The sequence below is a fragment of the Drosophila mojavensis genome, unplaced genomic scaffold (assembly GCF_018153725.1).
Source record: "Drosophila mojavensis isolate 15081-1352.22 unplaced genomic scaffold, ASM1815372v1 contig_65, whole genome shotgun sequence".
NCBI lineage: Eukaryota > Metazoa > Arthropoda > Insecta > Diptera > Drosophilidae > Drosophila > Drosophila mojavensis.
Genome location: NW_025318890.1, coordinates 68,882 through 85,004, shown reverse-complemented (window position 1 = coordinate 85,004; position 16,123 = coordinate 68,882). Strand labels below are relative to the sequence as shown.

The 16,123-nt window shown below is 42.3% G+C and overlaps 1 protein-coding gene across 1 annotated transcript; it reads left to right on the top strand.

Annotated features, from left to right (window-relative positions):
• The first annotated feature begins 11,978 nt into the window (after window positions 1-11,978).
• LOC122757379 (translation initiation factor IF-2-like) lies at window positions 11,979-13,448 on the top strand. The gene has a single exon (XM_044009321.1). The coding sequence runs from the start codon at window positions 11,979-11,981 to the stop codon at window positions 13,446-13,448; it is 1,470 nt and encodes a 489-aa protein (XP_043865256.1).
• Window positions 13,449-16,123: the final 2,675 nt, after the last annotated feature.

The window sequence follows — 16,123 nt, the reverse complement described above, 5'->3', positions numbered from 1 at the left end:
AGAGAAAAACGAATTCAGTAATATTGCAACATGTGACAGAGAATCAGAAAAAGCAAATCGATTCAATATTTTGATGCTTTCATAACAGAAAATTTTAAAGTATTCGGCAATAAACTAGTAAGTATTGCAATAGAGAAAAATGAATTCAGTAATTATTACAACATGTGATATAGAATCAGAAAAAGCAAATCGATTCAATATTTTGATGCTTTCATAACAGAAAATTTTAAAGTATTCGGCAATAAACTAGTAAGTATTGCAATAGAGAAAAATGAATTCAGTAATTATTGCAACATGTGACGGAGAATCAGAAAAAGCAAATCGATTCAATATTTTGATGCTTTCATAACAGAAAATTTTTAAGTATTCGGCAATAAACTAGTAAGTATTGCAATAGAGAAAAATTAATTCAGTAATTATTGCAACATGTGATGGAGAATCAGAAAAAGCAAATCGATTCATTATTTTGATGCTTTGATAATAGAAAATTTTTAAAAAGTTAAGCAATAATCTAGTAAGTATTGCAATAGAGAAAATTGAATTCAGTAATTATTGCAACATGTGACGGAGAATCAGAAAAAACAAATCGATTCAATATTTTGATGCTTTCATAACAGAAAATTTTAAGGGATTCGGCAATAAACTAGTCAGTATTGCAATAGAGAAAAATGAATTCAGTAATTATTGCAACATGTGATGGAGAATCAGAAAAAGCAAATCGATTCAATATTTTGATGCTTTCATAACAGAAAATTTTAAAGTATTCGGCAATAAACTAGTAAGTATTGCAATAGAGAAAAATGAATTCAGTAATTATTGCAACATGTGATATAGAATCAGAAAAAGCAAATCGATTCAATATTTTGATGCTTTCATAACAGAAAATTTTAAAGTATTCGGCAATAAACTAGTAAGTATTGCAATAGAGAAAAATGAATTCAGTAATTATTGCAACATGTGATGGAGAATCAGAAAAAGCAAATAGATTCATTATTTTGATGCTTTGATAATTGAAAATTTTTAAAAAATTAAGCAATAACCTAGTAAGTATTGCAATAGAGAAAAACGAATTCAGTAATTATTGCAACATGTGACGGAGAATCAGAAAAAACAAATCGATTCAATATTTTGATGCTTTCATAACAGAAAATTTTTAAGTATTCGGCAATAAACTAGTAAGTATTGCAATAGAGAAAAACGAATTCAGTAATTATTGCAACATGTGACGAAGAATCAGAAAAAGCAAATCGATTCAATATTTTGATGCTTTGATGATAGAAAATTTTTAAAAAATTAAGCAATTATCTAGTAAGTATTGCAATAGAGAAAAATGAATTCAGTAATTATTGCAACATGTGATATAGAATCAGAAAAAGCAAATCGATTCAATATTTTGATGCTTTCATAACAGAAAATTTTAAAGTATTCGGCAATAAACTAGTAAGTATTGCAATAGAGAAAAATGAATTCAGTAATTATTGCAACATGTGATGGAGAATCAGAAAAAGTAAATCGATTCATTATTTTGATGCTTTGATAATAGAAAATTTTAAAAAAATTAAGCAATAATCTAGTAAGTATTGCAATAGAAAAAAATGAATTCAGTAATTATTGCAACATGTGATATAGAATCAGAAAAAGCAAATCGATTCAATATTTTGATGCTTTGATAAAAGAAAATTTTTTAATTGTTCAGCAATAAACTAGTAAGTATTGCAATAGAGAAAAATGAATTCAGTAATTATTGCAACATGTGATGGAGAATCAGAAAAAGCAAATAGATTCATTATTTTGATGCTTTGATAATTGAAAATTTTTAAAAAATTAAGCAATAACCTAGTAAGTATTGCAATAGAGAAAAATGAATTCAGTAATTATTGCAACATGTGACGGAGAATCAGAAAAAACAAATCGATTCAATATTTTGATGCTTTCATAACAGAAAATTTTTAAGTATTCGGCAATAAACTAGTAAGTATTGCAATAGAGAAAAATGAATTCAGTAATTAGCGCAACATGTGATGGAGAATCAGAAAAAACAAATCGATTTATTGTTTTGATGCTTTGATATCAGAAAATTTTAAACTAATTAAACAATAAACTAGTAAGTATTGCAATAGAGAAAAATGAATTCAGTAATTATTACAACATGTGATATAGAATCAGAAAAAGCAAATCGATTCAATATTTTGATTCTTTCATAACAGAAAATTTTAAAGTATTCGGCAATAAACTAGTAAGTATTGCAATAGAGAAAAACGAATTCAGTAATTATTGCAACATGTGACGGAGAATCAGAAAAAGCAAATCGATTCAATATTTTGATGCTTTCATAACAGAAAATTTTAAAGTATTCGGCAATAAACTAGTAAGTATTGCAATAGAGAAAAACGAATTCAGTAATTATTGCAACATGTGACGGAGAATCAGAAAAAGCAAATCGATTCAATATTTTGATGCTTTCATAACAGAAAATTTTAAAGTATTCGGCAATAAACTAGTAAGTATTGCAATAGAGAAAAATGAATTCAGTAATTATTACAACATGTGATATAGAATCAGAAAAAGCAAATCGATTCAATATTTTGATGCTTTCATAACAGAAAATTTTAAAGTATTCGGCAATAAACTAGTAAGTATTGCAATAGAGAAAAATGAATTCAGTAATTATTGCAACATGTGACGGAGAATCAGAAAAAGCAAATCGATTCAATATTTTGATGCTTTCATAACATAAAATTTTAAAGTATTTGGCAATAAACTAGTAAGTATTGCAATAGAGAAAAATGAATTCAGTAATTATTGCAACATGTGATGGAGAATCAGAAAAAGCAAATCGATTCATTATTTTGATGCTTTGATAATAGAAAATTTTTTAAAAAATTAAGCAATAATCTAGTAAGTATTGCAATAGAGAAAAACGAATTCAGTAATTATTGCAACATGTGACGGAGAATCAGAAAAAGCAAATCGATTCAATATTTTGATGCTTTCATAACAGAAAATTTTAAAGTATTCGGCAATAAACTAGTAAGTATTGCAATAGAGAAAAATGAATTCAGTAATTATTACAACATGTGATATAGAATCAGAAAAAGCAAATCGATTCAATATTTTGATGCTTTCATAACAGAAAATTTTAAAGTATTCGGCAATAAACTAGTAAGTATTGCAATAGAGAAAAATGAATTCAGTAATTATTGCAACATGTGATGGAGAATCAGAAAAAGCAAATCGATTCAATATTTTGATGCTTTCATAACAGAAAATTTTAAAGTATTCGGCAATAAACTAGTAAGTATTGCAATAGAGAAAAATGAATTCAGTAATTAGCGCAACATGTGATGGAGAATCAGAAAAAGCAAATCGATTTATTATTTTGATGCTTTGATATCAGAAAATTTTAAAATAATTAAGCAATAAACTAGTAAGTATTGCAATAGAGAAAAATGAATTCAGTAATGTAAGGTGGCCTTTTGCCCACCTTACATTTTTGGCATTATAGCGATCGAGGTTACTGAAATTTGTAGTGAGTAAGTTAGCATTAAGATATATTTGTAGTGAGTAAGTTAGTAGTAAGATATATTTGTAGTGAGTAGGTTGGTAGTAGGCCATATTTTGTAGCAAGTAAGTTGGTTAGTAGGTTATATTTCGTAGTATGTAAGATAGTGAATGGAAAAAGAAATGAATTGGATTATAGTCGTTAAGTTTATATTTGAATTATCGATTGTTTTGTTAGATAAGTAAGTAGATAAAGGTATCATAGTCGTTAGCTTTAGATAGTAAGCAAAATTCAAATGAGTGGGCGGGCACGCGATCAGCAATGCAACCATGCAGCTCGAAAGCTCGCGGTGGTGAATTGCATTGCTGGTCGCGTGGTGAAATCTGCAGAGCGCAAGGAAAGGCTTGAAAGCTGCGCGCAGATTTTAATTGGTTTTGAGCACTCAACGCGAACGGTCGGCGTTAAAGAAAATAATAAACGGATAGGCGAGGGGTAGGAAACACGAGGTAATATGGAATAAAATGTTAACGTATTTAGAAATGATTGTGTTCTCATTCGTAGTTGATTTGGTAATAATAACCCACCAATAATCTTACCATTACTAACCGGTGGTTAGCACGAGGGCAATCCTGTGCGCCAGACGGCCAAAACTCTGGCACACAAAACCGCGTGGTCTGGAGTGAACGCCGGCGTCAACGCTGGGCGTTCCTCGATCCGCGGTCCACCATTTGTAGTAGAATAGCCCCACTAACATCCCGCAATACGCCTTTGTAGCCCCGACCCCAGCAATCTGGAGTGCGTTTAGCCGCGCCACTCGATCGCTGCAGCCATCCCACGTGCAAACGTGTGGGGGCGTGGTCGGCGAGTTCGGGCTGAGTGGCCATTTAATACGTAATAACTCCCCCATCCTCTCCCGTTTCTCTAACTCGTAGTCCCGTAGTAGTTTACAAATGTCTTGTAAGTTGTGGCCCTGGGCAGACTGAAGCTCTGACCCCGGCTGGAAAATTCTAACTTTACAAGTGGCGCCCGAGCAGGGACCTGCGGGGCTAGAGAGAGTGTGGTATACGGGCGGCGTAAAATCCCGCCGGCATACCCAAATAGAGGTTATGGTAAAATTGTTGGTGACGGTTAATGTGGACAGAGTAGTGGGCATGTGAAAGTGAATAAAAGGAGGGAAACTAAGAACATTCGCGAAAAGCGTGAAAATTTAAAGCGAATATGCCTTACGACGGCCACGGGGTCGGGGCAAAAATTTCGAGAAGTGTCAAGTGAAAAGAAGAAAAAGTACAGTGCGCGCGCAAATATTACGCAGAAGCGTAAATCGAATACGCATATGCATAAGCATATGCACGCGCGGGGGCAGCGTCGCGAACATTGCCGAAATCCAGCGAGAGAGAAGAGAGGCGGCCGAAGAGAGGTGGTAAGAGTGTAAAACGAGAGTAAGTGAAAGGGAAGTTAAATTGTGAAGGGTATTAGCGCACGCACATATAAGCGTGCATAGATATGTGTATGTATGTATGTGTATATATATATGTACATATATATATGTGCGCATTTGTCTATGCGCGCATTACAAGATATTCACCACTAATTTTTACATGCACATATATATATACATATACATGTGCGCTTTATTAAACGTTTTGCTATTCACTCTCTCTATGACAATTTTATATGCGTGTATGAATAGTGAAGGGTACTTGGCGAGAGAGTGAAGAATTTTGTGCATAGGCGAAAGGGTAAGCATGCATGTGTATATATGCATAGGTGCAAGCGAGAAGGCCAGTGCAAATGTATAAATATGTATGCGTGAATAGATCAAGAGAGTGAGAGAGCAATCGGTTAAGCGTAGGCGTGTGATTGTGCGCATATGACACTGAGTGAATTTTGACATAGATGAGCTTGCGCGTGAAAGAGAATGCATGTGTGATTAAGCGCATATGACACGAGGCTAATAGTTGAAAATGAGAGTGGACAGTGGGCCGAAGCCGATATAAAATAAAGTGAATTGTGAACAAATAATAAGCGAGACTTAAATCAATAATAATAAATAAATAAATAAATATTAAATGAATAAAAATAAATAAATATCAAATAAATAAAATTTATAAATGAAGAAAATTTATAAATAAATAAAATTTATAAATAAATAAAAATTTATAAATAAATAAAATTTATAAATAAATAAAATTTATAAATAAATAAAATTTATAAATAAATAAAATTTATAAATAAATAAAATTTATAAATAAATAAAAATCTGTAAATAAATAAAATTTATAAATAAATAAAAATTATAAATAAATAAAAATTTATAAATAAATAAAATTTATAAATAAATAAAAGTTGTTAATAAATGAAAATTATAAAAATGAACAAATGAATAAATAAATATAAATTGGTAATAGTTAATAACAGGTAAATAAATAAATAATTCATGATTATACAATAAATAAATGGGATAAGGTTAGAGTGCATGACAATCGGGTCGGTGAGAAGTGAAATGAAGAGAGACGAAACCCAGTGGGGTCAAAGTAGGTCATGAAGTGAAATGAAACGAAGTCAGTTGAACTAGGCGTAAAGAGGAACAAGGTGAAGTAGATGAGAAAAGGTAGAACGAAATAAGCGGATAGGAAATAAAAGAAATCGGGAAAACGGAAAGCGAAAGATAAGAAAAAAAAAGGGGAATAAATGAATATAATTAAAACAAAAGTAAAGAAAACGAAATAAAACGAAGCATATTAAGAGAAATAAGGAGAAATAAAATAAAATAGATTAAGAGCAATAAAGAAAAGGAAAATAAAATGAAATAGATTAAGAGAAATAAAGAAAACGAAATAAGAATAAAATAGATTAAGAGAAATAAAGAAAACGAAACAAAAAAAAAATAAAGAAAAGCGAGATAAAGCAAGAGAGATTAAGAATAATAAAGAAAGCAAAATAAAGATAAAAGCGAACCGAGAAAGGCAAAGAAAGAGAAATACAGTAAATTGAGAAAAATAAAGAAAAGAAATAAAAGGAAGTACATTAAGAAGAAGAAGATAAGAGAGAGTAAAATAGATTAAGACGAATAAAGAAAAGTAAACCAAAACTAGAATAAATGTAACATAAAATAGATTAAGACAAACAGAATTGTATAACATAAAGAAATTTGAAAAAAAAAAAAAAAAAAAATATAAATAAATATATAATAAAAAAGGAGGAAGAGAAAAAAAAGGAGAAAAGAAAAGGAAAAAAAAGGAGAGAGAGAAAAAAAAAGGGGGAAGAATAAAGAAAGAAAAGGAAATTTTAGTAAATAATGGAAGGAGCAACACCCCACATTTCGGGATTAAGCGTCGGCTGGGTTTACCAGCGCTGCAAAGAGGAACTGATAGCGGTTGCACGAGATCTCGGCCTTGACGACGAGGGCCGCGTGGAAGATTTAAGAAAGAGATTGTCATCCTACATCCAGGGCGGTGGCTATTCGGCGGAAGTCAAAGGGCGACTGACTGAATGGGAAGCACGTTTCTCTTCGGGAGGCGCGATGTCGAGCATGGGCAGCCGCGCATACCAAAAGTCAGAGCCCGACCTACGAAAGATCCAGGAGAGCGGTTCCGCTTCGACGGCGCCGCTGAGGCTTAGCGTACCGACGGCGAGCAGCATGGCTGGGAGCCGGAGGGACGAAAAGTCGAAGGGATCTGGCAATGGAGGCGAGATGAGTGTTGAGCGTCGGACTCAGTGTTCTCACCGCCACCAGAGAGGCACCCGCCGTGGAATATCGCCGAGCAAGTCAGGAAGTGGGGAATGAAGTATGACGGTCGATCGGATCCCCTCGGTTTCATCGAGATCCTGGAAGAGCGAGCCATAACTTATGGGATCGAGTTGGACAGGATGCCGAGGGCACTAAGCGAGGTGTTGGTAGACAAGGCGGCCAAGTGGTTCCTGACCAGTGGGCTAAGAGATGTGCCCTGGTTGGAATTTAAGAAGGAGTTCTTGGATTTCTTCTTACCTCCCCAATACCTCGAGCGTTTGGAGGACCAAATCCGGGCGCGCCGGCAACGGGAGGGCGAACCTTTCAAGGACTACTTGATTGAGCTACGCCTCCTGATGCGACAGGCTAGGTACAGCCCGGCCCAAGAGTTGAACAGGACTTACGAGAACGCATCCCCGGAATACAGACTGTACGTACGGAGGCACGATTTCTCGTCTCTAACGCAGCTGACCCAGATGGCCGCGGAGTTCGAGAACGTGAGGAGTCAACAGAGAGAACAAGGAAGGAAGGCTACGGTGGAGACCGGTTGGCCCAAGCCAGTGGAGGCGCGGCAGAATAATCCTTTCCGCGCAAAGACATCTGTTCCCCGATCTGGAGGACAAGTTGAAGGGCGGACGGAGACGCCGGTGGCGACGCAGTCGGCGGAGGCAACTAGCCGGATGATGTCACAGGATGCTGGACCCAGGCCAAGTCGAGTTTGTTATCGATGCGCACAACCTGGACACTTCGCGCGAGAATGTCGTAACGCGCCAGTGTTGTTCTGCTGGCGTTGCGGGCAGCAAGGCCGGACTGCGAGGGAGTGCTGCGAACGAGACAGCTCGGGAAACGCCAAGGGCGCCCTCCAAGAGAGCGGAGCGGCGCCAATTAAAAACGGAAGATGAGGAGAGGAACCCGCTCCGAGTAAAGGAGTGGAAGATCGTCGCGTCGGTAACGGTCGGGGGTCAAAGGATGACTGCCACGATCGACACTGGAGCTACACGCAGTTTTGTTAGTGAGGACTGCGTGCGCCGACGGACGATAGGAGGCGAGCGTTGCCAAGTTGAGTCGCGGATCAGGTTGGCCGATGGATCAGCACTAAACGTCACGGAGATGGTGAGGACGGATGTGAGCCTGGCAGGCAAAACGGCGGAAGCAAACTTGCTAATAATGCCGACCATGCTAGACCATGTCATCCTCGGCATGGACTTCCTGTGCGCCATTGGTACTACGGTGCGTTGCGGCAACGCGGAGCTCGAGATGAGGATGATAGACGACGTGGGAGATGGCGCATCGCCACCAAATGGACAGCGAGTGGAGCAAGGCAACAGGCGTCTTGGAGAGCAACGCCAGTTCGCCGAAGGAGTGAAGGAGTTGGGCTCGGAGGCGTCGCACGAGGCCGCAACGACAAAAGAGGGCCCAAAGTCGGCAATCGCAGTGTCAACGATCGGCGTCCAGCAAGCGTCGAGCCAAGGCACACTGCCCGACGAGAACAGAGGCAAGAGGAAAGGAATGGAAAAGGGAACGCCGAAGGAGAGACTTAGAGGGCGTCTCCCAGCGACAAGGAGAGACAGAAAGGAAAGAAACGAGCTAATTGAAGACAAAAGGGGAGCTGAGCCTCCCGCGAGAGTTGTAAAACAGAGCGAGGACTTGAGGAGCGGACCCGAGGAGTGGTCGCCGGAGTTCAAATCAGTCGAATTAGAGAAGGAAGGTGAGCCCGAGGGCGGCCCACCGACAGGAGAAGCAGCAGAGAGCGAATACGGAGGATATAAACGATCCGCGCCCAATAGTAAGGAGTGGCCGGATGAGTTAGAGACGAGAGAAGCAACGGAGAGCGAGTACGGAGGATATGAACGATCCGCGCCCAATAGTAAGGAGTGGCCGGATGATTTAGAGAAAGAACTGCAGGAGTTCCTCGAGGCAGAGTTGGCATTGTTCGAGGACCTCGAGGGCGTGACGCACATCGCTGAGCTAGCATCCGGATGAAGGACGACAAGCCTTTGAAGCAAAGGTACTACCCCAAAAATCCGGCTATGCAAAAGGTGATCAATGAACAGGTGGACGAGCTGCTTCAAGCTGGAGCGATTGAACCGTCGAAGAGCCCACACAGCGCACCCATAGTCTTAGTCAAGAAAAAGACTGGGGATTGGCGCATGTGCGTAGATTATCGACAGCTCAACGCCAACTCAGTCCCGGACGCGTATCCTGTTCCACGGATTCTTCACATTTTGGAGAAACTACGACACGCACGATTTATATCTACGCTGGATCTAAAGAGCGGTTACTGGCAGATCCCAATGGCGGCGGATAGCAGGGAGTACACGGCGTTTACCGTGCCAGGCAGAGGATTGTTCCAATGGCGAGTGATGCCATTCGGTCTGCATTCGGCGGGAGCGACATTCCAGAGGGCATTGGACACAGTCATCGGACCCGACATGGAGCCTCACGCGTTTGCATATCTCGACGATATAGTAGTCATCGGAGCGACGAAGGAGCAACACGTGGCCAACCTGAAGGAAGTTTTCCGGCGGTTGCGAGCGGCCAATCTAAGACTCAACAGAAGGAAATGCAGTTTCTTTCGGGAGAAGTTGGCGTACCTTGGCCATGTGATAAGCGGAGAGGGGATTTGCACTGATCCCGCGAAGGTCGAGGGCGATCCAGAGCCTCCCATCGCCTTCGAATCTCAAGGAGCTGCGGCAATGCCTAGGAATGGCATCATGGTATCGACGCTTTGTACCAAACTTCGCGTCACTGGTACAACCGATGACGAAGCTGTTAAAGAAGGGCCAGAAGTGGATCTGGAGTGAGGAGCAGGAAGAGGCGTTGCAGAAACTCAAGGAGAGTTTAACGACCGCGCCTGTTCTGGCCTGTCCCGACTTCTCGGCCAAATTTGTGCTGCAGACCGACGCCAGCGACTACGGCCTCGGCGCAGTGCTGACGCAAGAAGTCGAGGGGCAGGAGCGAGTGATAGCATACGCCAGCCGGAAGTTACTGAAGGCGGAGCTAAACTGCTCGGCAACGGAGAAGGAGTGCCTCGCAATCGTATGGGCGATCCGAAAGATGCGATGCTACCTGGAGGGTTACAGATTCGACGTCGTCACGGATCATCTAGCGCTGAAATGGCTCAACTCCATAGAAAGTCCCACGGGCCGGATCGCTCGTTGGGCGCTAGAGTTGCAGCAATATCAGTTCGACATACGTTATCGCCGAGGGAGCTTAAACGTAGTGGCCGACGCATTGTCCCGGCAGCCCATGGACAGTTGCGAGCAGGCCGTGGAAGAAAATCCTCCTTGCTGGTGGATAGCAAGGATGCGTGAAAGGATTGCAAAGGAGCCTGAGAAGTTCCAGGACTATGTGGAAGAAAATGGGCAGTTGTATCGGAATATAGGCCATCGGATAGACGAGGAAGATTTCATCCCATGGAAGCTCTGCGTCCCGAGCAGTTTGAGGGGCAGAGTGATGAGGGAGTGCCACGACGCTCCCACGGCCGGACATCAAGGAGTGAGGAAGACGGCGGCACGACTTGCGCAAAGGTACTATTGGCCGGGCATGTTCAGAGATGCAGCCAAATACGTGAAGTGTTGCGAGACGTGCCAAAGATTTAAATGCGTGCAACAAAAGCCAGCCGGGCATATGCTCACCAGACAGGTGGCGGAGCCAATGGCGGTCTTGTGCGCAGACTTCGTGGGACCTTTACCTCGTTCCAAACGTGGGAACACAATGTTGTTGGTGTTCCACGACGCTTTTGCCAAATGGGTGGAGCTGGTGCCGTTGAGGAAAGCGACTACCGCTCAGCTGCAACTGGCGTTCCGGGAACGCATAATCAGCCGATTTGGAGTGCCCAGGACGTTCGTTTGCGACAACGGCGTACAATTCACAAGCAGAAGTTTCAAGGCGTTTATGGAATCCTTGGGGGTGACACTCCAGCACACAGCGCCTTATACACCGCAGGAGAACCCGACGGAGAGAACAAATCGCACGGTGAAGACTATGATAGCTCAGTACATCGAAGGCCACCAGAGCTCATGGGACGAGCTGTTGCCGGAGATAACGCTAGCAGTCAACTCGAGCGTGGCCGACTCCACGGGCTTCACTCCAGCATTCCTGATGTTAGGGCGGGAGCCACGCCTACCCGCCGCTTTATACGACGAAGTCACTCCCGGTTCGGCGACCACAGAGACCCGAGCCGAGGCCAGAGGAGTCAAAATGAAGGAGATTTTCGACATAGTGCGCAGTAACTTACAGCGAGCATCAAAGGATCAAGGCAGGCACTATAACTTGAGACGGCGTGACTGGAGACCAACGTTGGGTTCGGCGGTGCTGTTGCGACAACATCAATTGTCGAACGCGGCGGACGGATTCGCGGCGAAACTAGCGCCCAAATTCGACGGCCCTTACAAGGTCGTTAAGTTCCTGTCTCCCAACGTGGTGCGCCTGGCGAAGGAGGGCGAACGTAAGAGAAGGGTGGCCAACATTGCGCAGTTGAAGCCATTCCATCAAGAAGACGAAGAAAGCGACACGATACCGGAAAATGAGACCGGGGAAACGGGGGACGAGGAACGAGCCCCGCTGTACCCGACGAAGACAACCAAAGGCCCTGACAAATCTACACATCTCATCAACTACTAACTTCCCCGTAGAGCCCCTTATTAACGCTAACACTAATGCAGTAGTTAGAGGGCCATTTCGGTCATTAACACGAATAAAAACAGAAGACTAAAGAATCTGAACTTACAGGGAAGTAACAGTATGGAGGACGTCATCGAGATAAGTAGCGACGACGAAGGCTCAGTCCGAGTCGAAGACGCAAGCAGCGACAGCACGGAGCCGTTCTCCAGAGGAGAGGCGCGGAGTCGGCCGAGGCCGAGGGACCCGAGGCTCGGTAGGGAATACTACCGTCGCCAAGAGGAGCGGGCGCCGCCCCGGCGTGTACATACGGTCCTCCGCTCGACGGTGAACGTGGCGACCAGGATGGACGGCCTTATCCAACTGGTGCAGGCCAGATACACGACGGTGTATATCCAGGTGCCTAGGGGGGGCACCACGCCACCACTCGTGGAGGAGCCGCCATCTCCGCCCCGCCCACCGGGCAGCCCGAAGTCCGGCGCGCGGAGATGTACAGAGGATGGAGCCCCGTCAAGGTGGGCGACGCCGACGCCGTGGACGGCGAGCGAAGATGAGGAGTTTCCACCAGAAATGGACAGCAGATCCCCGTCACGGGGGTGGGAAGGCGGCAGGGAGCATTGTCCCTCCGTCGAGGACCCCACCCCGGAGACCGCGGCGCGGGACGAAGTGGAGGAAGGGCACAGTGAGGTGTCCATAAGTTTCGGCGAAGAGTTCGAGGCCGAGGAGGCGAGTCCCGAGGAAGGCGGCGTTGCAAGCCCCATTCCTCGAAGGCTAGATGATGGATCCCCGTCACGGGGGTGGGAAGGCGGCAGGGAGCATTGTCCCTCCGTCGAGGACCCCATCCCGGAGACCGCGGCGCGGGACGGAGCGGAAGCAGAGCAGCTGAGCGTCCGAGTGGAAGATGCGAATCCCGAGGAGGACACCGCCACAGATCCTGTTCCCCAACGCCGAACTGACGACGACGTTGAGAGGGACCAGCCGCCGGAACCAGCCGCCAGGGTCACGTTGCGATATACGCCGGGCACGGTCGAAAACCGGCGCCTGTCATGCTCGTCGCAGTCCAGCGCAGAGCGCCCGACAGATCAAGGCCAGGCGTCCAGGCGCAAGCGTCGTCGGCGACGACGAAGAGGACGACCAGTGCCCGCGCGCGAACCGGACACCCGCGCCCCGGCCAGTCGAAGAAATCTAACGGACGGCGCCGAGGGCCCATCCGCGCGTCGGCAGCGCAGAGAGCGCAGCCAGGTTGGGAGCGGCCGAAAACGCGACCAACGTCGAGACGAGTCGACGGAGGAGGAGAGGCGTCTATTGGCAGACATGGCGGAGCTGTTGGACGGATGGGAGGTGAGCCTTGAGGACGCGCTGGACGCAGAGGACGTGGAAGCGTTGAGGATGTTGCCGCTGATCCCCGTCAACTGGAGGATACGCCCTGCTGGCGTCGAGCTGAGCGAGGAGGTAATCCAACTCCTGAGGCGGGAGGTGGAAACACGTAGATGGCCGCACAGGAGAACCCGTTTCCGAGTTGCGGCGGGGGAACGGTCATACACAGTGACCATCAATTCATCGGGGGGCGTAACAGTCGCTCCGTCGAAGTAAGGGGGGGGTGTAAGGTGGCCTTTTGCCCACCTTACATTTTTGGCATTATAGCGGTCGAGGTTACTGAAATTTGTAGTGAGTAAGTTAGCATTAAGATATATTTGTAGTGAGTAAGTTAGCATTAAGATATATTTGTAGTGAGTAAGTTAGTAGTAAGATATATTTGTAGTGAGTAGGTTGGTAGTAGGCCATATTTTGTAGCAAGTAAGTTGGTTAGTAGGTTATATTTCGTAGTATGTAAGATAGTGAATGGAAAAAAAATGAATTGGATTATAGTCGTTAAGTTTATATTTGAATTATCGATTGTTTTGTTAGATAAGTAAGTAGATAAAGGTATCATAGTCGTTAGCTTTAGATAGTAAGCAAAAATTCAAATGAGTGGGCGGGCACGCGATCAGCAATGCAACCATGCAGCTCGAAAGCTCGCGGTGGTGAATTGCATTGCTGGTCGCGTGGTGAAATCTGCAGAGCGCAAGGAAAGGCTTGAAAGCTGCGCGCAGATTTTAATTGGTTTTGAGCACTCAACGCGAACGGTCGGCGTTAAAGAAAATAATAAACGGATAGGCGAGGGGTAGGAAACACGAGGTAATATGGAATAAAATGTTAACGTATTTAGAAATGATTGTGTTCTCATTCGTAGTTGATTTGGTAATAATAACCCACCAATAATCTTAACATTACTAACCGGTGGTTAGCACGAGGGCAATCCTGTGCGCCAGACGGCCAAAACTCTGGCACACAAAACCGCGTGGTCTGGAGTGAACGCCGGCGTCAACGCTGGGCGTTCCTCGATCCGCGGTCCACCATTTGTAGTAGAATAGCCCCACTAACATCCCGCAATAGCCTTTGTAGCCCCGACCCCAGCAATCTGGAGTGCGTTTAGCCGCGCCACTCGATCGCTGCAGCCATCCCACGTGCAAACGTGTGGGGGCGTGGTCGGCGAGTTCGGGCTGAGTGGCCATTTAATACGTAATAACTCCCCCATCCTCTCCCGTTTCTCTAACTCGTAGTCCCGTAGTAATTTACAAATGTCTTGTAAGTTGTGGCCCTGGGCAGACTGAAGCTCTGACCCCGGCTGGAAAATTCTAACTTTACAGTAATTATTACAACATGTGATATAGAATCAGAAAAAGCAAATCGATTCAATATTTTGATGCTTTCATAACAGAAAATTTTAAAGTATTCGGCAATAAACTAGTAAGTATTGCAATAGAGAAAAATGAATTCAGTAATTATTGCAACATGTGACGGAGAATCAGAAAAAACAAATCGATTCAATATTTTGATGCTTTCATAACAGAAAATTTTAAAGTATTCGGCAATAAACTAGTAAGTATTGCAATAGAGAAAAATGAATTTAGTAATTATTGCAACATGTGATGGAGAATCAGAAAAAGCAAATCGATTCATTATTTTGATGCTTTGATAATAGAAAATTTTTAAAAAATTAAGCAATAATCTAGTAAGTATTGCAATAGAGAAAAATGAATTCAGTATTTATTGCAACATGTGACGGAGAATCAGAAAAAACAAATCGATTCAATATTTTGATGCTTTCATAACAGAAAATTTTAAGGGATTCGGCAATAAACTAGTAAGTATTGCAATAGAGAAAAATGAATTCAGTAATTATTGCAACATGTGATGGAGAATCAGAAAAAGCAAAGCGATTCAATATTTTGATGCTTAGATAACAGCAAATTTTAAAATATTCGGCAATAAACTAGTAAGTATTGCAATAGAGAAAAATGAATTCAGTATTTGTTGCAACATATGATGGAGAATCAAAATAAGCAAAACGATTTAGTATTTTCATGGTTTCATAACAGAAAATTTTTAATTGTTCAGCAATAAAGTAGTAAGTATTGCAATAGAGAAAAATGAATTCGGTAATTATTGCAACATGTGATGGAGAAACAGAAAAAGCAAATCGATTCAATATTTTGATGCTTTGATGACAGAAAACTTTAATATATTCGTCAATAAACTAGTAGGTATTGCAAAAGAGAAAAATGAATTCAGTAATTATTGCAACATGTGATGGAGAATCAGAAAAAGCAAATCGATTCAATATTTTGATGCTTTCATATTAGAAAATTTTATAATATTCGGCAATAAACTAGTAAGTATTGCAATAGAGGAAAATGAATTCAGTAATTATTGCATTATGTGATATAGAATCAGAAAAAGCAAATCGATTCAATATTTTGATGCTTTGATAACAGAAAATTTTAAAGTATTCGGCAATAAACTAGTAAGTATTGCAATAAAGAAAAATGAATTCAGTAATTATTGCAACATGTGACGGAGAATCAGAAAAAGCAAATCGATTCAATATGATGATGCTTTGATAACGGAAAATTATACATATTCGGCAATAAACTAGCAAGTATTGAAATATTTTGATGCTTTGATAACAAAATACTTGTGACGGAGAATCAGAAAAAGCAAATCGATTCAATATGTTGATGCTTTGATAACGGAAAATTATAAAATATTCGGCAATAAACTAGTAAGTATTGCAATAGAGGAAAATGAATTCAGTAATTATTGCATTATGTGATATAGAATCAGAAAAAGCAAATCGATTCAATATTTTGATGCTTTGATAACAAAAAGTTTTAAAATATTCGGCAACATGTGCAATTGCAACATGTGACGGAGAATCAGAAAAA